Source organism: Saimiri boliviensis, chromosome 9 (genome assembly GCF_048565385.1).
Source record: "Saimiri boliviensis isolate mSaiBol1 chromosome 9, mSaiBol1.pri, whole genome shotgun sequence".
Lineage (NCBI taxonomy): Eukaryota > Metazoa > Chordata > Mammalia > Primates > Cebidae > Saimiri > Saimiri boliviensis.
The window spans coordinates 83,232,706-83,255,019 of record NC_133457.1 but is presented as its reverse complement, the minus strand read 5'-3'; the positions used below and the strand labels follow the sequence as shown (position 1 = coordinate 83,255,019).

Genomic DNA, 22,314 nt, shown 5'->3' with positions numbered 1-22,314 from the left:
AAAAATTCATTTATATTTTTCTTTCTTCGGCAGGTTCATATAATCAATGCCCTTACTTCTTAAAAAAGTGTTATAGAAAAAAATTGGTTAAGTAACTATTTCTGTATGTATATATGTTTTTCTTAAAATAAATAAAAAATGGTTCAGGACATTCTTTCTATACTATCACATTTTTATTTTCATTCAAACAGCTGAAATTCATTTTTTTTCCTGTTTGTGCTTTATGCCACAATAATAATGTTGGATGGAATTCTGTCATGTATCCCATAATTCAATGGATAAAACATCAGGAACACATTAACAAATGGCAAAGTATTTCTTTCTATTAAACGCTTACTTCTGAAAACATAATTAGAAGCAAGCTCCTCTCAGGTTAAAATTTTAGTGGTAAGTCTCTGATGGCTTACTTTAAAATGATTTTTTCCAGTACTGAAATTTTACTTTCTGAAGCTCTAAAATGTAGGATAAGTCATGTAGCTCTGTTTTTTCGCAACTCAAGCACGCTGGTTTGTGAAAGCCTTAACACTAAATAAGGAGTGAAAAAATAATAATCCTAACAGTAAGCCACCCTGCTATGCTCTCTTAAAAACAGTAAGCAGAAATATTCAGTAACTCTAAGGTATACAAACATACTAAGGTATCTATGACAGGTACTAAATTACAGATTATAGTAAATTTGTAATCAATTAAAATGCTGAAGAAAAATACATGCTTTAAAAAAAGTGGTGTATCTCAAACAAAAGGTCATTACTTATTAAAGTTTTAAGAAATAAAAATACATGACACATGGTACATCATTTCAATCTTTCCAACCATAAGCCTAGTACTATTATGATCCTCATTTCACAGCAATGGAAGAAAGATATAGGGGGTTTAGTAAACCTAATCTATGTACGGTGAAGTTAGGATTTGAAACCAGCAGAGCCCAAGCTCTTAACCAGAAAGTATTAACAAATTAATGCTTATTATTCACAATATTAGCTGCCCTAATATCAAAAATGTCATTTTAAACTTCAGTTCTCCCAAAACAGAAATCTATTTGAAAAACTTGTATCCAATCTTCACACGTGTGTAAAAAGTTATCTTTTTTTCCTTTATCTTACAGCTGATAGTGAGGAAAAACTATCCAGAATTTTCAGAAAAGTTCTAAAGGCCCATATAGGCATATAAATAAAGATGAAATACTGATAAATAATTATGTCTTCTTCCACATCTATGACAGAGGATAATGGCAAAAAGGACTCAGCTGTTCTGTGAACAATAAATAATAAAATGGTCATCCAGTTATTCAGAATGCCAAAAAAATTAACAAGCATCAGCCACTAAGACCTTAAAAAAAATGTGAGTCTCCTTGTGCCCAACTAACTCCCATTGCAAATATACATTTTCCAAGAGTATTAAATACTTAAGCAATTATGTAGTTGCATTAATATGAGATGTCTGAACAAAGAAACAAGAATGATGAAACATGATTTTCCATACTGTTCAAGAGTAGTATTTTATGAAAAGCTTAGAAAAATGAAGCGCTGTCTTCAGTAGTCTAAAAGAAACAGTGATATAGCAATTATAGGATCTAAGAAAGTCAAGGTTTAATAGCACTACGGTAATACTAAAGAAGCATTTTAGAATTTATTTAATCTAACATTTAGGCTATAAAAATAACACAGATGCAAAAGCAAAACAAAAAAGCTATGAAAAATGTTAAGCTACAAATTAAAGAATATTCATTCTTGTTAATTTAAAATACTTATATCTACGTTTAACACTTAATGGGTTCTTCACTTTCTGTCGGCACTAAACCTCTTACTCATAATTATTCATGACTGGGAATTCTTCTATTAGATAAGAATGAAGATGTGAAGGTATTAGGCAGATAGCACCAACCAAAAGTTGACAAGAAATTTCAACCAGGCAGCCCATTTCCAAACAGACACAGATCAAATACAGGGAAAAAGGAGTCTGGGGGCTTTATTTCTACAAAGTGAGCTATTTTAAGCAAAGTGCATATACATTTAAAAGTACAGTTGATTCTTAATATGGAGGTTAGAGGTGCCAACCCCAGGCACAGCTGAAAATCCACATGTAACTTGATTCTTCCAAAACTAATAGTCCACTGTTCTGTAGAAGCCTTACCAATAACACAGTCAGTAAACGCATTTTTTTTTTTTTTTTTTTTGAGACGGAGTTTTGCTCTTGTTACCCAGGCTGGAGTGCAATGGCGCTATCTCGGCTCACCGCAACCTCCGCCTCCTGGGTTCAGGCAATTCTCCTGCCTCAGCCTCCTGAGTAGCTGGGATTACAGGCACGTGCCACCATGCCCAGCTAATTTTTTGTATTTTTAGTAGAGACGGGGTTTCACCATGTTGACCAGGATGGTCTCGATCTGTCGACCTCGTGATCCACCCGCCTCGGCCTCCCAAAGTGCTGGGATTACAGGCGTGAGCCACCGCGCCCGGCCACACATGTTTTGTATATTATGTGTATTATATGCTGTATTCTTATAATAAACTACAGAAAATAAAATGTTACTAAGAAAATCATAAGGAAGAGAAATATATTTCCTATGCATGCATTACAAAGAAGTGGATCATTATAAAAGCCTTCACTTTCATTGTCGTCATCACACTGGGTAGGCAGAGGAGGAGCAGGAAGAGGATTTGGCCTTATAGTTTCAGGGGTGGCAAGGGCAGAAAAAAACCCATTTATAAGTAGACTCACACATTTCAAACCCATGTTGTTCAAGAGTCATCTAGATATCATTAATCATTTCGGTCATTTAAAAAAAAAAAAAAGGCCAGGCACAGAGGCTCACGCCTATAATCCCAGCACTTTGGGAAGCTGAGGTGGGTGGATCACTTAAGGTCAGGAGCTCAAGACCAACCTGGCCAACATGGCAAAACTCCACCTCTACTAAAAATACGAAAATTAGCTACTCAGGAGACTAAGCCAGGAGAATTGCTTGAACTTGGGAGGAAGAGGTTGCCCAAATTGCGCCACTGCACTCCAACCTGGGTGACAGACTGGGATTCCGTCTCAAAAAACAAAAACAACTTGAATAAACATAAAGATAATTTGAGAACTTCTTAAGAGCAAGCTGGTCGGGCGCGGTGGCTCAAGCCTGTAATCCCAGCACTTTGGGAGGCCGAGGCGGGTGGATCACGAGGTCGAGAGATCGAGACCAACCTGGTCAACATGGTGAAACCCCGTCTCTACTAAAAATACAAAAAAATTAGCTGGGCATGGTGGTGCGTGCCTATAATCCCAGCTACTCAGGAGGCTGAGGCAGGAGAATTGCCTGAACCCAGGAGGCGGAGGTTGCGGTGAGCCGAGATCGCGCCATTGCACTCCAGCCTGGGTAACAAGAGCGAAACTCCGCCTCAAAAAAAAAAAAAAAAAAAAAAAAAAAAAAAAGAGCAAGCTAAGTACTTCAGACTAACCCTTTCACTGAAGACCTTAAGTTGGAATTAAGTTGGATTAAATATTTTTAAAATATTTTATAAAGTTGAACTGTCAAGTTAGAGAAGAATTACTTGTCAAAAACAAGAAGGGAATATTAGAGGGATGACCCCAAGATTAAAGACCTGTTTTGCTCTGAGATCATTTCCTGTTTCCTGATCCATAGAAAAAACAGCTGTGAAACATAACTGTGGTTTTAGCAGCCTTTAAGGATCAAGAACACAAAAATTAAAGCCCAAACAAAAGAGGGAATTTCAATTAGTACCCTGACATTAAATATTAGCACCCAGAGGGATATACTCCCAGGGAAATGATCAATCTGAAGTAAACCAGCCCTTATGCAGAATTTAATCACCGCAGAAGCCAGGGAACCTTAAACCTTAACACTTGGAGAAATGTGGTTCTAGACCAACCAAAGTAAATTAAAGTTTTCTCTGATCAAAGATACCCTAACTTCAAATATAAAGTTAACTAGGCACACAAGTAAACGAGACAAATATCTTGTAAAATAATAGAAACAAACCTGAAAATACATGAAATATTAAAACTATCAGAGATTATAAAAAGTTTAATATGTTGAAACTATCGGCAATGAGTAAAAAATATAAAAAGTGGTATTTCTGACTTGAAAAAATAGCCAAATACAGCCCCCATAAGTAAAAAATGTAATAACCAAGATTAAGAACTTAATGGAGAGGTCTATCAGCAGATTTAACATTGCTGAAAAGACAATTAGTGATCTGGAAGGTAGGTCAGAAGAAAATATCCAGAATGTAGTACAGAGACAACAGATTAAAAATAAGAGTAGAGACAGGCAAGATACAATGAAAAGATCTAACATGTATTTAGTTGATGTCCTAGAAAGACAAATAAACAACATCTGAAAACATAATGGCTGAGAAGATTCCAAAACTGATGAAAGATACCACTCCATAAATAAATGAAACCCAACAACAAACCTCAAGCTTCATAAATTAAAAGAAATCTACTCTTAGACTTATCATAGTAAAACTGCAGAAAGACAAAAATAAAGAGAAAACTTTAAAAACAGTCAAAGGAATAATTATAGACACTGAGAGTCTACTTTCTAACTGAAAAAATGGAATGTAAAAATATTTAATTAATCTAAATGAGATGCTCTTATTTTTAAAAAGGCAAAGGGGAGGGGTGCCTAAAAGATCATTTTACTGGTTTACTAAGAAACTGTGCAACCATATGAATCAGGACAAGCCTAAAAGGCCATGCTTGGTTAGATCACGGTTTTAAACAAAATGTTTATAGTTAAATTCAGCCAAAGAAAATGTTTTTTAAAAAAATCAATCACTGTCTACAAGTATATATAATACTGTGCATGTGAATATATCTGTAGACAGAATTTGGCTCTTCCTTTAAATCTACTGCCAAAGACCTCTGTCCATTAACGGTCACTAAAAGATTAACAAGTACCTTGTAGCTCCTCTTCTATCTCCTCTTCATCTTCACTAGAGGAAGCTAAGTAGGCTTGAAAATCCATGTCTAAAAGCTCTTCCTTTTTAAACTTCCTGTTGAGCATTGTAATTCTTTCATGATCAGTCTCATCCCAAGTGATTTCCACCTTTCACCAATGAATAAGAAAAAATAACACAAGAAAATGGAAACGTCAAGTCAAACTTGTTAAAGAATATATGTTGTTAACTTGGATGTTCAACAGTAAGTTAAAAGTTAAGACACGTTAAAACATATATATATATAAATGACATGATTAATAAATAGTATCCTATTTGTGAAAGGGAATCATTTTTATTAGCTTGTATCTCCTCCCAATTCTCTACTATCTACAGCATACTCCATTATTGATAGTAAAAATTAACCAGTGTGTAAATTAATTACAGTGAAAAAAACTAAGAAAATGTACTGGTAAACAAGTTTATATTATGGGCCAGGCACAGTGGCTCACGCCTGTAATCCTAGCACTTTGGGAGGCCAAGGGTGGATCACCTGAGGTCAGGAGTTTGAGACCAGCCTGGCCAACATGGTGAAACCCCGTCCCTACTGAAAACACAAAAAATTAGCTGGGTGTGGTGGTGGGTGCTTGTAATCCCAGCTACGTGGGAGGCTGAAGCAGGAGAATCAGAAGGCCTGTCGTCCCATCTACTGGGGAGGCAGAGGTTGCACCGAGCCAAAATTGCGCCACTGCACTCCAGCCTGGTCAACAAGAGCAAAACTCCATCTCAAACCAAAAAGTTAACATTATAAATCAGTGAAAATACGTATTTCACCCGGAGTTCAAAGATTTCAGGAGATGTGCAAACTATATGAAACCTGTTGATAAAGCAACGCAATCTCAGTGGGGTACATTTTTAAAAACGATTAAGAGCCACTGATGAGAAAAGCATCTACTAGCTGGAAGTAGCTTACACTCCCATGATACATGAATTCACCTATGACATGACTGATGTGGTGATGACTGGCTCCTGTCCTCTACATGGCCCCTATTATCACATAAGGCCCTACTAGATATTTTATCTTCATCACAGTGTAGATCCTACATCCTTGGTTTTCTTTTTTCCCCTCAGGACAATCCCCCCAGAAAAGGAAAGCAAAAGAGACAGCAATGAATCAAGATCCTTAAAATCACTGTCACCTATCTCAGAAATTCCAGCTAGTCACAGGATTCAGAAACAATCCCTATTCTGATAATTAAGCCTGAGCTGATAACCACCAAACCAATGCTGGAACTAGGACAGATGTCTATGATACAGCCAGGACCCAGGAACGCTACACTGGCTGCCTGGACAGGCTGGCCCTAATCATTATTTTGCTCCTGAAAGTGACATGACTTTACATTTCATGTGACTGATTTTTTTAGTCTTTGCTTACTATGTAGAGTTTTACTATACCCAGTAACTAATCAATGCCATCTGTGTCCACCACAGCACAGCAGGTGACAGATACAGCTACTCTCTCTGCTACCAGTCCCTCCTCAGAGAAGCACAGTAATTTTATCACACAGGAAGAGGAGAGGGAAGCTAGTGTAGCTATTACAGAGTACAGCTGTGGACAGAAGGGTTATTGGGAGAAAGAAAGGGGAGAAGGGGCCAGCTACAGTGTCTCACGCCTATAACCCAACACTTTGGGAGGCCAAGGCAGTCAGATCACCTGAGCTCAGGAATTCAAGATCAGCCTGGCCAACCTGGTGAAACCCAGTCTCTACTAAAAATACAAAAATTAGTTGAGTATGGTGGCTCACATCTGTAATCCCAGCTACTGAGGAGGCTGAGGCAGGAGAATCACTTGAACCCAGGAGGCAGACGTTGCAGTGAGCTGAGATTGCGACACTGCAATCCAGCCTGGGAGACAGAGCGAGACTCTATCTCAAAAAAAAAAAAAAAAAAAAAAAAAAAGGGAGAAGGTAGTTAGCTAAGTAATAAACTATTTCAATAGACAAAAACCTTCTGGCTGCTTGTTACTATGTAGCCATATGATATTATACCTTAATAATTCTGTATCAATTCTTTTTATAATTTTGAATCATATCTGCAGAAAAAGGTACTCCTATTTTAAATTTTCACTAGTTTTGTTTAACTGTGCTGGGAGGTAATTTATTACATACTTCTCCTTATTCCCTAGGATATTAATAACTGATGTATTACTTAGTAGAGTGTGTAGGAAATACAGAAGAGAAAAAAGAAACATCAGCAGGTAACTGACACAGGCTTAAAGGCATAATAAGAATCTGAAAACAGATTCACAGATATGGTAGATGCAGACACACGTGTCTCATTTCTATTTGTACCCATGCATTAAAATTTTGAGTACTTTGAGGCTAGAAGCGGTGGCTCATGCCTATAATCCAAGCACTTTGGGATGCCAAGGTGGGCAGATCATTTGAGGTCAGGAGTTGAAGACCAGCCTGGTCAACATGGCAAAACGTTGTTAGTAGTAAAAATACAAAAATTAGCCGGTGTAGTGGCGCACACCTCCGTCCAAGCTACTTGGGTGGCTGAGGCATGAGAATCGCCTCCAGCGTGGGTGAGAGAGCAAGCCTCTGTCTCAAGACAAAACAACAACAAAATTAATATTTTCCATTTCTAAAGATGCTATAATATACAAAATCTTTTCATAAAGCCATAGAGAGTCCAGCTACATTTTTTTTTTTTTTGAGACAGAGTTTCACTCTTGTTACCCAGGCTGGAGTGCAATGGTGCGATCTCGGCTCACCGCAACCTCCGCCTCCTGGGTTCAGGCAATTCTCCTGCCTCAGCCTACTGAGTAGCTGGGATTACAGGCACGTGCCACCATGCCCAGCTAATTTTTTGTATTTTTAGTAGAGAAGGGATTTCACCATGTTGACCAGGATGGTCTTGCTCTCTTGACCTCGTGATCCACCCGCCTCGGCCTCCCAAAGTGTTGGGATGACAGGCTTGAGCCATCGCGCCCGGCCCCAGCTACATATTTTTTAAAGTTAAGAAATACCGTTGATGTTCCCATTGCAGCAGATGTGAAATATTTTGGTTTATATGCTGTTAAATCCACTTCCGAGGCAACATCCTTAGGTTCATCATCAAAAGTAATATCATCTGGTATAAATCTAAGAAGAAAAAAATAATTTAAACATACGCCACAGTGATAACTAGTTTAGATTCTCATCTAATTAGTTGTAGTTTTTACATACATACATATAACTTTCTAAAAAAACACATGTTTAAGAGGCAAACAATGTTAGACATAATCTTCGTTTATTTCTGAATGAATTCGCCTTCATATGAATTTCTGAAATTCATAAGCTATAACTCTATAATTCCACTAAATTTAAAGGAATGCTGTATAGATAAAAATCCTGCTTTAGGAGTCAGTTAATGAGTCAGGTGCAAGCACATATTGGTCCCTCAAGTTTCAAAAAGATCCAGACTTCTGACAGTGCAGTCACTGACTACATATTTTTTGTTGTTATTGTTGTCAGAGAGAGGGTCACCCAGGTTGGAGAGCCATGCCATAATCATGGCTCACTGAAGTCTCAATGCCCTGGGCTGAAGTGATCCTCTACAAGTGTGTGTCACCATGCCTGGCTAATTTTTACTTTCAAAATTTTTTGTAGAGACAGGGTCTCACTATCCTGCGCAGGCTGATCTCGAACTCCTGGGCCCAAGTGATCTTCCTGCCTAGGCCTCCCAAAGTGTTAGGATTACAGGTGTGAGCTACTATGCCCAGCTGGCTATATTGTATTTTGAAAATCAAATATAATTATTAATAGGCAAGCATTCCAAATACAAAATATCATATACATAAAGTATCACTGAAAATAAGGGAAAGCTTAAGGTTGATTCTTAAAATTTCCTCATTGCACATTTAGCCATTTACATTCAGAGCAGTGTTGTCCAACAGAATTTTCTGTGACAAGGGTAATGTTCTGTATCTGCTCTGTCCATGTAACCATTATCTGAAATGTGACTATGCAATTAAATTTTAAATTTTATTTAACTAAAATAACCATATGTGACTAGTGGCTACTATACTGGATAGCATGGATGTAGAGATACCAGTCTGTTAGCAAATTCCTCTGCCCCTTCCTTCATGCATTCTTTTTTTTTGGAGACTGAGTCTCGCTCTGTAACCCAAGCTGGAGTGCAATGGCGCCATCGCTGCTCACAGCAACCTCTGTCTCCTGGGTTCAAGCGATTCGCCCACCTCAGCCTCCTGAGTAGCTGGGATTACAGGTATACACCACCACGCCCAGCTAATTTCTGTATTTTTAGTAGAGATGGGATTTCACCATGTTGGTCAGGCTGGCCTTTAACTTTTGACCTTGTGATCTACCTGCCTCGGTCTCCCAAAGTGCTGGGATTACAGCCCCTCTATGCATTTTTAAAAGTTACCTCATCTGGTCCCTAGCTCTAAAAGGCAGTTGCAAGGAAATATCATCGTGTAGGTTATACCATCTTTAAAACAGAGCCAATATGTTTGAAAGGACAAAAATGTGGGGATGATTCATACGTAATACTTTAGAATTTTCTTGGTTTTCTTTCTTAGGAGTGATGGTCCATGCAATAGAGTTCACCCAAAAGCAAAAAATCATTTTAGAATACAAAACAGAGATCACTACCAGTTCACATATTTTACTTCTCATAATCCTGTTGTACTAAAAGATTAAATTAGTAATACATACACTGGATTACCTTAGATCTATGAAAGAACAACTACTTTCAAATTCCAGGCCATCACAATCCTCATAAATTTTGCTAGCCGTTTCTGGAGAATCACAATCTACTACTGCATAATAGTATTTCAGTCGTTTGAATTGATAATCTCTCAATTTTTCTCTAGAGGTCCTAAAGCAGGAAAAACTCATTAAGCATACTTATACAGAAACACAAAAATTTCCCTTTAAAAAATAAATGCTTTTTTTTTTTAAGAAAAACATATTACAAGGTGGTCTTCATTCCAAGCCATATTTCCTTCATGACTTTGCCTTTATGAACATTAAATACTTAAAAGCTCAACTTATTCTCACAAGGTACAGGTATTTGGATTGGAATTTGGTATCTAAAAAAGGAGAGTGTGGGAAATACATGTGTCTATCTATAATTTAACTCATATAATAGTTACTTTGCTATCACATATCACCTTCTCAAATTAAACCAATGACGATTAATATAAAATGTTAGAAAAGCATTAGCTACAAAGACATTTCTGATCTTGCAGTGTTCGCTTAAGAATCTATAAGTTTAACTTCACTTAACTACAACATATTCCTTTTTTTGTAAGTTTCCACACAAAGCATTGATACCACACACTCTTTTAAGTTTCCACACAAAACATTGAGATCACACACATTCTTCATCTGCTCTCTTCTGTCACTAATATATTTAACCCTCATTTTTAAGTGCAAATAGTGCGCCACCTAGTGGCTTACAAACTATTTTAAATTATTTTCTATACTGCACCACGACGATAAAAAACGTATCATTCTTTTACTTTTCTATTTGATTCTCAAATAAGAAAAATTATATAATTTCAAGGCAAACAGAGCCTCAATGATGTCTCAAAAAAAAGCAAAACGTACTAATTCAGAGCAACAAGGTTGAAGGAACTCAAAAGAACTCAAAATCAGTTAAATCATGAATGTTTTACAAAACTGCAGTAATTATTTTCATGAATACAGAAATATAAATATACCCATAAAAAAAATCTTCTTGGAATAATGTACCACTTTTGACAGACTTTAAATCTGTTTTGCAACCTGTTTTAACCATGAATGGCACAAATATAAACTTTAGTTTTAACTGTTACAGTGACCAGAATTCTGAATATAAATTTATGAGGTTTAGGTTTTATGTTCTATAATGATTTAATACCAGTCCTTTTCTGGGGCATCTTCGGGAATACTTAATAGCTCTACTGGTCCTTGAACTTGCTCTTCCTTCATCCTCTCCTTTCCAAACTCTGAAGGATATATCTAAAAAGAAAAAACAGAATCAATATAATTTGTGCATTCATTGTCACAAATATCTAGACCTGTTTGACTCAATAAAAACAGCAAGGGTGACTCACTTCCAAACCACTATAGTAAGCTAGAGCATCCTGAGAAATTTTCTTTAAAAATAGATCACTTTGGCTAGAGAGTAACAGATATATAATGCAATTTTATTTCAAAATCTGAAATTCCAAACACTTCTGGTCCCAAGTATTTTGGATAAGGTAGACTCAATCTCTAACGATTGAGGGCAGGGCTATTTCAGGCACTGCACTAAATACGTAGTGTGAGCTCCTTTATACTTAATCCTTACAACCACCAATACTATTGTTATATCCATCTGGATATGTTAGAAAGATGTAAACATATTTGAAAGATTAATTAATAAAGGATCCAGGATCACATAGCACTTATGAGAATTAAGATTTGAACCCAGATCTGTAATAACGCAAAGCCTGGATTCTTAATCATTAGGTTGGCTTGAAATATGGTGTCCCCAAATTTATGTAAGTTTTTCAAATTTATTAAGTGTTATACTTTACTTCACATAGGTCATTTCTGTTTATTAAGGTAATTCCCAAGGACTTTATATGGTTTTGTTTCTAGTATAATTAGAATTTTTTAAAAATTGGCCAGTGTTAGCAATAAGGAATGCAATTTATTTTAAAAAACGTTTCTTATACCCAGTCCCTTTAGTGAGCTTTTATTTCTTTGGGTTTTTAAAGTGTAGACAATCACATAACCTATCAATAATAATTTTACCTCCTCTTTTCTAACATTTATACCTGTTATAGAAGTTTCACACTCAATCATATTGGACAACTTTAACATTATTTTCCTTAAAAGGAAAACTATGGCTTAAAAGAAATCAGATTTAACTTAAAATGCCTAGAAATATTTACTTCAAAATGAAATCAATTCTCACCTTGACGGAAAATATAACACCTCCTTTGGGTTTAAATGAATTGAACAGAGCCAGCAAATCTTTTGCCTTTAATCTATCCCAGTCCATGTTACAAACTGCTAATCGACGTGTAATCTGAGAAGAATTAAATAGTACATAATCCATATCATTCTCAATACTTGAAAAATAAAGATTCTAAAAATGTAATGCCTTCTGTCCCCTTTGCTCTGAAATTAACAGTACAGTAGTTATTTAAGTGTAATTCACTACATAAAGGAGAACTTGGAATGAGCCAAAAAACAGTAAACCATAACAGATAAGCATTTTCTCTTACTTAGTTCTTAATTCTTAAATCAGAACATCATCATAAGCTGATTGTTTAAATACCAAGTTTGCTAAGCTATTTTGCCATGCATGCATGAGTAAGGAAGTTGAGTATGTTACCCTGTAGCATTTCTATTAGGTGCCATACGAACAGAAATATAAACTACTAGCTAAAAGAAGTATTAAAAATTTCATGCAGCTTTTCATTGTTTATGTACAGCTCCTTCCTTATTTGCTTGGACATCTTCTAGTTCATAAATATTCCGTACCAAATTTTAATCAAAATCATCAAGAATATTATTACCAATAAGCTTTTCCCACTTAATAACATCAATTCTACCAGTCATAAAAGCTGCTTATACTATGTTTTTCACAAATAATCTTGTTTATTCAAAAGGTTACCTCATCAGTACAAGGAGCATCTTTATCTAATTCTCTCCAAGCATGCTCAAAACCAGATTCTTCTGGAAACAAATCTGCCACATCATCTTCATCTTCAGAACTAGTTTCTATATTTCCTTTACCCCTTGCAAGATCAGGGCCACTGTCACTTTCATCATCATCCCCACTATCCTCATCTTCTTTCTCTTCGTCATCTTCATCATCTTCACTTTCATTATCATCATCACCTGAAGCTCTACTGACACCTGTAATTTCATTTTCAGATTCCTTATCACTTCCTATTTCACTAACACTTTCTGAATCTTCCTCCAGAGCATCTTTGTCAAACATTTCACCATCTGTTGAGTTTTCATAACCATCACTGTTTGTTGTCTTTATGGGTAGAACCACTGTAAAATGTTAAAGGGGAAAGAAATTAAGAAAAGATATACACTGAATTAAACTGAATCCAAATTATTCTGACATCAAATCCAGTAAAAATATAATTTCTATGAAACACAGTAAAGGCAAATATAAATTCAGTAAATGCCTGGTCAATTTTTATGATAGAAATCCTAACCATAACTTCTATGAAACAGAGTAAAGGAAAATATGAATTCAGTAGACACTTAACCAAGTTATTTAATGAAACTCTTAACACACGCCCACATAATGCAAGTAGATCCAGATATTCATTCAATACTTAATGGTGTGCCTGCTACATGCTAAGTGCTCAATATACAATAGTTGGGAAGAGAGAAGCAAACAGTGCCCTCAATGAAACTTCTAGCTGAGTGAAAAGAATACATGAAAAGATATCAAATAAAATCAACATACAGAAAAAGTTAAAATAACTAAGCTATCCAAGAAAGAATATTTTCTAAGGAGATATAACAGGGTCCCTAAGTGAGTGATAACTGAGCTGTTAATTGAAGGAGGAAGATGGATATTTGTTTGAAACAGCAAGGAAGGTACCTATAAAAATCTGCCGATAAGGAAAATGCCAACAATCATGCCCAGATCACAGACAGCACGTGATCAAGTAACAATTGGAAATAAAGACTTAAGTAGAGGCCAAGCTATCCAAAAACCATAGAGAGAGGTTGGATTTTTTTTTTTTTATAAAAGCAATGGGAAGACACTGCTGTTTTCAAAAAAGAGGATGTCATCTTCTTTTGGATACTGTCATCCTCAGACTTGCATATTGAGATCACCTTGACTATATTGTAGAAAATTGACTGGGGAAAGTAAAGAACAGATTTGAATATAGTAAAGGTAGTACAGTATGCAAGGCAAGAAATGAAAGTAGCACTAAATTGGGTGGCAGTATGCATGCAGAGAAGTACATGGATTTCAGACTCAGTTAGGAAGTGAAACTAATAATAATAATCACCGACTGGGGATTTGATATGAGGAATGGAAGTTTTGGAAGTGTCAAAGATGAGTCACAGCTTCTTAGCTTTCAGAGCTAGCTAGCTAAGCAGATGGATAGATGAAAAAGGAACATTAGGAATGAACTAGTTTGTTTGGTGGAGGGAAATCATGAGTTCAGTTTTGAATATGTTGAATATGAAATGCCACTCAGTCATCTAAAAGAAAGTATCAAGAGTGTACAGCTCAGAGAAGTCTGGGTTGGAGATCAGTAATTCATTCACATGTAGTTGACAACACAAGTTGTGATATGGATGAGATCACCTACAAAGACAGAGAAATAATATTTATAACTTTTCTGCCAGGTCTTGAACTTTGTAATCGACTATTATGATTGGCCATACACCAAGATTAAAAGATTGTTTTTGCTTAAGTTGGAATTTTTAGTCTTCACAACTCTGAAAGGGCTCATTTCCTACTTCTAAAGTAATCACATGCTTCTATTTAATGGATGTGTAGATATATCTTATGCATTTCATTAATCTTTAAGTTGGAGCTTATGTTTCTGCTTACAGGCTCTAAGTTTGGACAGTTAAAAGCAAATTTAAAAGTTTAAGATTTAGAATGAAATTGAAACTAAGTTTCTCTTGGTCCTATAATCTGACAATAGTAAGATTCATTGACCAAATATTTATTGAGTACCTACTACATACAAAGAATTGAGGTAGAATAACGGAAAAGAGGAAAGATTCCAACAGAAGTGAAAAAAAGCCAAAATGAAGTCATTGTCATAGGTTCCGTATATGAGATCAGAAAAACACAACATTGAAAGTTACTATGAGGTAAACAAAATTCACTTTTAAGCAACAAACTTAGAAATAACATCTTACAGACCCAGTCTATCTAGTATTGCAACATTTCTCAATTGTTGGTCATTATACCATTTTCATAATTTTTAAATATCATTGATATTTTTATTAAATTGAATTTTTAAAAAGTTAGTTTTGTTCTGAACAATATTCCTTAAGTCACAGATGTGATGGGGTAATTACATTGTTTTCTAAGATCGTGACATAGTCCATAACTTTTAAATATTTTAAAAGTTTGAGTATCATCAAAAATCTTCTCACTTATAACAATGGTATACCTACCACACTTTGGGTTGTATAATAATAAAGTGTTGTGGCTGGGTGTGGTGGCTCACACCTGTAATCCCACTCACATGTGGTAACAGAGCACCTGAAATGCGTTTTGTCCAACTTCACATTAATATGAAAATAGTATATTAGTAAGAAATTAGAAAATAGAATATAAAATATACCATTGGCTTTTATATTAAATACTAATTTTTTGATATACTGGATTAAATAAAATTATTTAAAAGAATTTTACCTGTTTCATCTTTTTAAAGTGGCTACTAGAAAATCCAAAATTATGTATTTCTACTGGACAATGTTACTTTAGACAAGAGCCACTGCACAGAGTTTGGCAGGATTACCTGCACAAGAATATTTATAAAAGGACAAGAAGGGCTAACATCAAGGCCATCCTCCACTCACCAAGCCATACATTCTGGAGGGGGCTGTGTCTGCTCAGGTGCAAAAAGCTGTTGCTTCAAAGGTGCCATCTCTTCACCAAAGTGTGAGCCCTGGGAGCTCTATGTGTCCAGAGCATGCCTTTTTCTAATTTGCATAAAGGTATCATATAAGCTAGCGACAGCCCTGAGATGGGTGACCATGCCTTAGTCATATTTTATCTGCCACATACTAGTTAATAAGTAGTCGAACAAATTATTTTTATTTTTGAGACAAGAGTCCTACTTACCCTCTTTATTTTATTTTATTATTTTTGAGATGGAATCTCACTCTGTCACCCAGGCTGGAGTGCAGTGGTACAATCTCAGCTCACTGCAACCTCCACCTCCCCGGTTCATGCAATTCTCCTGCCTCAGCCTCTTGAGTAGCTGGGACTACAGGCACGTGCCACCACACCCAACTAATTTTTGTATTTTTAGTCGAGATGGGGTGTTTCACCATGTTGGCCAGGCTGGTCTTGAACTCCTGACCTCAAGTGATCCGCCCACCTTGGTCTCCCAAAGTGCTGGAATTACAGGCATGAGCCACCGCTTGGTCTACTTACCCTCTTTAGACACATCTCTTCTTACCATTCTATAACATATAACACTTTATCTGGTTAGAGAATATAATTCTTGGCCGGGTGTGATGGCCTACTCCTGTAATCCCAGCACTTTGGGAGGCCGAGGCAGGTGGATCGCTTGAGGTCAAGAGTTCAAGACCAGCTAGCTCAACATGGTGAAACCCTGTCTCTACTAAAATACCAAAAAAAAAAAAAAAAATTCGCTGGGCATGATGATGCCCACCTGTAATCCCAGCTACTCAGGAGGCTGAGGCAGGAGAATCACTTGAATCCAGGAGGCAGAGGTTGCAGTGAGCCAAGATCACGCCACTGTATTCCAGCCTAGGTAACAGAACAAGACCCGGTCTCAAAAAAAAAAAAAAAAAATAGAGAGGGACTATAGTTCTCACCAGGGCTCACCACTAATCAAAATCATTGTTCAACTTCAAGATTCAAATTTTCATGTCTGTCTTCTAGCACCACATAAAAAATTAATAATCACTGCATATCTTTTATAGCTTTGTATTTCCAGATAAGCATTTGACCATTCCATTATACTATGCAAATACTTATTAATGTGTTTACATTTTTGAAGGATCAGTATAAAAATAAATAATGTAACACCCAAGAATCTCTAATTTTTTCCAACCTACCTGATTGCATTTCTCTTGTCTTAGAACACTTGATCCTGGGAGATTTCACGATTTCAGAGGTGCTCGAATCTAATGTCCTTTGTTTTTCTTTGCGAGAAGAGTCTGTAGTATGTTGAACAATGTTTTTTTTCTCTTTCATGCTTTTTTGTATAAATTCTTTGCTATCCTTCTTCAGACTTATGCTTGAATCTACCTTAGATTTACATGAGGTTTGCATTTTTTTAATTCCTTCAGAATTATCTAAATCAAAATCAGTTTTATTTTCAGAACCCTTCTTATTAGCATTGTTTTTTTCCTTTTTCTCCTCAACTAGATTTTTTGAATCTATTTCTTTTTTAGTCGGGGGTTTTTTCTTCTTTATTTTCTTTGGATTCAATGCTTTGCTATCTTCATCAGAGAGATCAGAATCAGAATCTGAAAGGTCGTAAAAACGTTTCAAATCCTCTGTAGTGCTGTGGTTAATGGGGCGCCCTCTTTTATCCACAGCATAGTTCAACTTGAACTTCTTGTCATGAAACATAGCTCGAAATCTCTTGTCGATTTTGACTTTTCGATCCTTTTCTGGCATTTCCCAAAATCTCGGGTCCTTTGCAACCCGTCTAAACCGCTGGTCACTCATTATTTCTTGTTTGGATGACATTTTTAATTTTTTATCTTGCTGAACAAATGTTTGAAGAAACCAAATACTAAAAAATAAAACAAATGTTTTAATGGTAATAATGGTTAGTACTATAATTAAATGTTTTAAAAACACATTAATTCACAATATATTCTAAGTTAAATGTACATAAAATAAAGGTAACTTTAATTTCATCTCTTCAACTTATTCTGGGTCACATGCAAAAAAGCAGAAACATAACAAAATATCCTCTTTCCCATTACAGATCATTCAGAGAAATGAATTTAAAGGAAACAAAGCAGAATCCCAGGGCTTTACGGAGGGGAACAAATGTTTGTTCGTCCACTGCTCTCACTTAGAATTTCTATCTGTATACCTCCATGTGTCACTAATTGAAAGCAAATATAATTAAGATTCCCTAGTCCGGGCACAGTGGCTCACCAGCACTTTGGGAGGCCAAGGAGGGCGGATCACTTGAGCCCAGGAGTTCAAGATCAGCCTGGGTAACATGGTGAAACCCCATTTCTACAAGAAATACAAAAATGAGCTCGGCTTGGTGGCACCGGCCCGTGGTCCCAACTACTCTGGAGGCTGAGGCCAGAAGATCACTTTCACACAGGAGATCGTGGCTAAAGTGAGCTGTAATGGCACCACAGCACTCCAGCCTGGGCAACAGAGTGAGACCCTGTCTACCGGAAAAAAAAAAAAAAGTTAGATTCCCTAGCTTCATTGGCCTTATTTGTTTCTTCACATTCTGGTCTCATTCTGCTACTCCTTATCTCCTGCTACTGCCAACAGCGTTTAGTTCTTTAAGACTAGCATCCTAACTAAACAGACCAAAATCAACTCAGGTTTAGCTCACAATGTTCTGTCTTTAAATCCAATCATCCTTCAAAAGCAATAGAAAGTTCAGGCCGGCCACAGTGGCTCACGCCCTTAATCCCAGCACTTTGAGAGGCTGAGGCAGGCGGATCACGAGATCAGTAGATCGAGACCATCCTGGCCAACATGATGAAACCCCGTCTCTACTTAAATACAAAAAAATAAGACAACCTGGTGATGCGCGCCTGTAGTCCCAGCTACACGGGAGGCTGAGTCAGGGGAATCGCTTGAACACGGGAGGTAGAGATTGCAGTGAGTCAAGTTCACGCCACTGTATTCCAGCCTGGAGACAGAGCGAGGCTCCGTCTCAAAAACAAACAAACAAACAAAAAAGTTTAAAAATGAATAAAAAGTAAATTTGACTCTCCAGGTAAAGTCTCACTCCAGTTAATAAGTATCATTTCTTTCTATAATCTCTTACTCTACAAGTGATGAAGTCCCAAATGAGCTGATCCCTCCAAAACATATTAGAACATACACATATGTGTGTATAAATTAATACTGTTCCCTTGTGAATAGTCCCTAATGTTTTAGCATGTCTGGATGGGAGTTTTGCAAAGAACCAAAATTCACTGATTAATGGCACACACACATACACACACACACACACAAAGGATTGATTAAAAGGGCAGGTATCCCTTATTTTAAAAACAAGGCCTTTTATACACTAACCAGGAAAAACTGTATTCCACCCTCCCCTTCTGCACGCTTTCTAATGCAGAGAATACAAGGCTGGCCCCGGAACGAGGGTCTCCTACCCACAGCTAACCGACTGACTCGAGAAGCGACCCTGAAGAAGATCGATGAAATCTGAAGAAGGAGGTCGAAAAGGCTCAGGAGGAAGGGGCAAAACCCCTCGCAGATGCGAAAGAGATCCTGTCAGAGACCAGTTCTTCTCCGGGGCCACACACACCCCTCCACGAGCCCTTCAGTTCGAGCTCTTCAACTCGAGCACAACGCCACTCACCGTCCGGAGTCCTTTCCAAGCCTAACGTGGGACTCGCACCCACAATGCTCCGCGTGACGCTCTGCCGTAACGGCAAGCGAACTAGGCCAAACTACTTGCACGTTTCCTCTGCGAAGGTCTTTGCAGCAGTCTGCTGAAGCCGCTCTGGCGCATGCGCACGAAAAAAGTGCTGGTAATTGGTATAGCTGCTGGAGATGCTGCGGCCGGCGGGTCTCTGGCACTTTTGTCGGCGACCTCGGGCGGCGAGGGTCGCAGCGGCGAACCTGGGCTGTAGGGAGGTCACCTCTGGTGTCTCTCCCCGGGGCGGCACATCGTCCAGAGCCCTGAATATCTTCGATCGGGATTTGAAAAGGAAACAGAAGAACTGGGCGGCCCAGCAGCCCGAGCCGAGGAAGTTTGACTACCTGAAGGAGGAGGTGAGCTCGCTGGGCGGCAGGGTTCGGGGGCAATTCGGAGCCTCGTCTTCCTCTCCGCGAGCTCTGGCTGGGCCCTGACCTCAGCGTCTGACCTTGACCGGCAGCCCTGCCTCTCTTGGCCTCTACCGTAATCACGCAAGGCCTAGGCTCGGTTATTTGTAACATGCTTTTCATTCATTATTGCGTTCATTTCAGCAAAGTCCCTGAGGCCGAAAGGACCTTATAGAGGCCTCCAGAGAAGCTCCACAGAGGGAGAGAGTGGGAGAGGAGGTCAGGAGAGCCCAAATCATCAGGGCCTTGCAGGATAGGGACTTGGGGTTTTCTTCTGTATTTGCGCTGTCCAGCCAGCGTGGTAACTGCCGTCCACACATGTGGCTGTTGAACACCTGAAAGGTGACTAGTCCGATTGAGATGTGTTTTAAGTGTAAAATACACACGAGTATAGTGACTTAGTATGAAAAAAAGGATGTAAAATAGCTCATTAAGAGCTTTTATACTGATTACATGTTGCAATGATATTTTTGATACATTGGGTTAAATATAAATTTAAAATTAAATTTCTCTCATTTTTACTTTTTTCTTTATGTGACTACTAGAAAATTTGAAATTACGTGTGTGGCTCTCATGATTTTTTGTCAGCACTGCTCTAGAGAAATGTGAAGCTCTTGTTTTAATCGGTGGAGTGATCTGATTTATGTTTTAGGAATATCAAATTAAGGTCTCTGATTGGTCTTTGCTTGTTTGAGAAACCTCTTTCTCCCTGCCCAGGTGGGCCCGGTACTGAGAGTTTCTACTTTCAGGACATACGTTCCCAAGTTCAGGCCTCAGTAAATGTTTATTCAGAAGTAGAACAAAATTGGAGTCAAGTATAATGCAACAAACAATGAACTCCTAGATTGAGCAGAGCTCTGTGCAAGTACAGGTCTGATCAGATGATTGACAGTTTGTTCTCAGGAAGTCTTATAGAAAGAGAGACTGGTAATGTCTATTATAGATATAGGAAGTTTACCACCAATAAAATTTTTGCATCCCATTTGAAAGGCATGGTGCACTTACTACACTGCTGTTGTTATGTACTTAGAAGATGTATGCTCGTAGCCGTTTCTCCTCCAAGAAAAGCACCTGGATTACAACTTAATTGAGGCCTCGCCAATTTGTGAGACTAGAACAAATAAAGTATATGATAGTTCTTTTTATAATAAACATAGGGCGTTCATATTAGGAATGATGTACAAAGTGGACTCCTGGGAAAAAAACATCTACAGGTACTCTCCTTCCTCCCTTGCCCTTCTTCCAAAAAGCAAGTACACCTGTGTTTGGGAGTCCTAATAGCAACTCTGGGGGTGTTTATGAGGGAATGAGTGGAATGTGGAGAATGCTAGACTCCCACATCTTTATTGCTGCCAGATGAAGCCAGCCCAGCAAAAGGTGGTGCTTATGATTCTTAAATTGGAATGGGATTGGGGCCTGGGAGCTGCCCTTACCTCAGATTTGGCTTTTCTAACTTGTGAATATCACTCAGAAACCTTGTTCATTTAGGAGTTCCACAAAATTTGTTAGTCATCAAATAGTAGCGTTTTTCTTGACCATTTATGTATTGATCTGCAATAAACCCCAAGTAACTCATTTTTCACTTTATATACCTCATGCTAATATCTGTGGACAATAATGTGCCTTTTGTGTTCTTTGCTTTTTGTTTTTGTGATCTTCTGTCACATGGAATGTAAAGGCCACATATATATGTATGTGTATATGGGAATATTTTTAAGAATATTTACTCTTGATTTCATTAAATTGACTTCTGAAGTAATTTGCCTCAATTTTGTTTCCTGGTGATTTGAGAAGAAAGTTCCTGTGATGAAATTGAAAAGGGGATAAAGGGAAGTACTTATTTTAAAACATAAGTAACCTGTGGATTGTTGAATACTGGAAAAAGAGTATTACTTTCCTGTTAACCTATGCTTCTTGTAATCCTTCAGGTTGGAAGTCGAATTGCGGACCGTGTATATGACATACCCAGGTAAGTGGTGGTGATCATAATACCATACCATCAGCTTTTGAGTGGAAATTCAAGAGGTTAAATGCCGGGAACTTGATACCTAAAATGGCAGAATCTGGAAGAATTTACTCTGACTGGTGATTTAAATCACTCTGTAAGTCTCCTTTTTCATGTCTGGAGAGCAAATGTTTTCTTCATTGTTGCTGAAAAAAGAAAAGAATGTATGGAAGCACAACTCATATCTCTTTCCAAGCCTGAATCCACTTGATTTGGCCAAAAGCCAGTAATAGAAAGATTGCTCTAAAAATTGAGATACTTAACAACATGCGAATTTTTAAGATTTACTTTCTAGTTCCGAAGCCTCTGTACCTGACTGTGCCATATCGCCTGTGTTCCTCGCAAGCATTAGGCATTAGGTAAATAAAGTTATCTACCACTAGGGATTCTCCAGCTGTGTACTAGTGTTCTATAATTTTGACAAAGCTTTTTAAAAAGAAATTGCAAAGGGGCTCTTTCTGTTCCAGTTTTTCAGGAAGAATATTATTAGTAGATAAAATTTTAAGTTTTCTTGTTACATGTTTTTTTTGAACCTATGGCCTACAATTAGATGTCTGTACCAGTGTAGAAGTATAAAGTATATTTAGAGGAGACAGCATGGCATGGAGGATGACAGTTCCAGTTCAGGATTCAAACTGACTGAATTCAAGTGCTGACTGCTCCTTATTAGTTGAGGTACTTGGTTTGACTTACTTA

General features: G+C 37.5%; 2 protein-coding genes across 13 annotated transcripts in view; one reads left to right on the top strand and one right to left on the bottom strand.

Annotated features, from left to right (window-relative positions):
• ESF1 (ESF1 nucleolar pre-rRNA processing protein homolog) overlaps positions 1–19,299 on the bottom strand; it is a 79,789-nt gene extending 60,490 nt beyond the window's left edge. For 3 of the 9 annotated variants that reach the window (XR_012519291.1, XM_074406222.1, XM_010343750.3), the window contains exons 1-8: positions 19,147–19,299; positions 16,679–17,364; positions 12,540–12,928; positions 11,835–11,948; positions 10,791–10,891; positions 9,612–9,764; positions 7,912–8,026; positions 4,903–5,050 (exon numbers count right to left, since the gene is read on the bottom strand). Coding sequence is in view for 8 of the 9 variants with exons in the window: in XM_074406222.1 (XP_074262323.1) it covers positions 4,903–5,050; positions 7,912–8,026; positions 9,612–9,764; positions 10,791–10,891; positions 11,835–11,948; positions 12,540–12,928; positions 16,679–17,318 (1,660 nt within the window). In the remaining variant the exon portion in view is untranslated. The other 6 variants (XM_074406217.1, XM_074406216.1, XM_074406218.1 and 3 more) reach the window with 6 other exon arrangements.
• NDUFAF5 (NADH:ubiquinone oxidoreductase complex assembly factor 5) overlaps positions 19,262–22,314 on the top strand; it is a 34,890-nt gene continuing 31,837 nt past the window's right edge. For 3 of the 4 annotated variants that reach the window (XM_003933194.4, XM_074406230.1, XM_074406232.1), the window contains exons 1-2: positions 19,262–19,562; positions 21,542–21,582. In XM_003933194.4, the coding sequence (XP_003933243.3) occupies positions 19,341–19,562; positions 21,542–21,582 (263 nt within the window). In that variant the 5' untranslated portion in view covers positions 19,262–19,340. The remainder of the gene's footprint in view (positions 19,563–21,541; positions 21,583–22,314) is intronic. The other variant, XR_012519293.1, reaches the window with a different exon arrangement.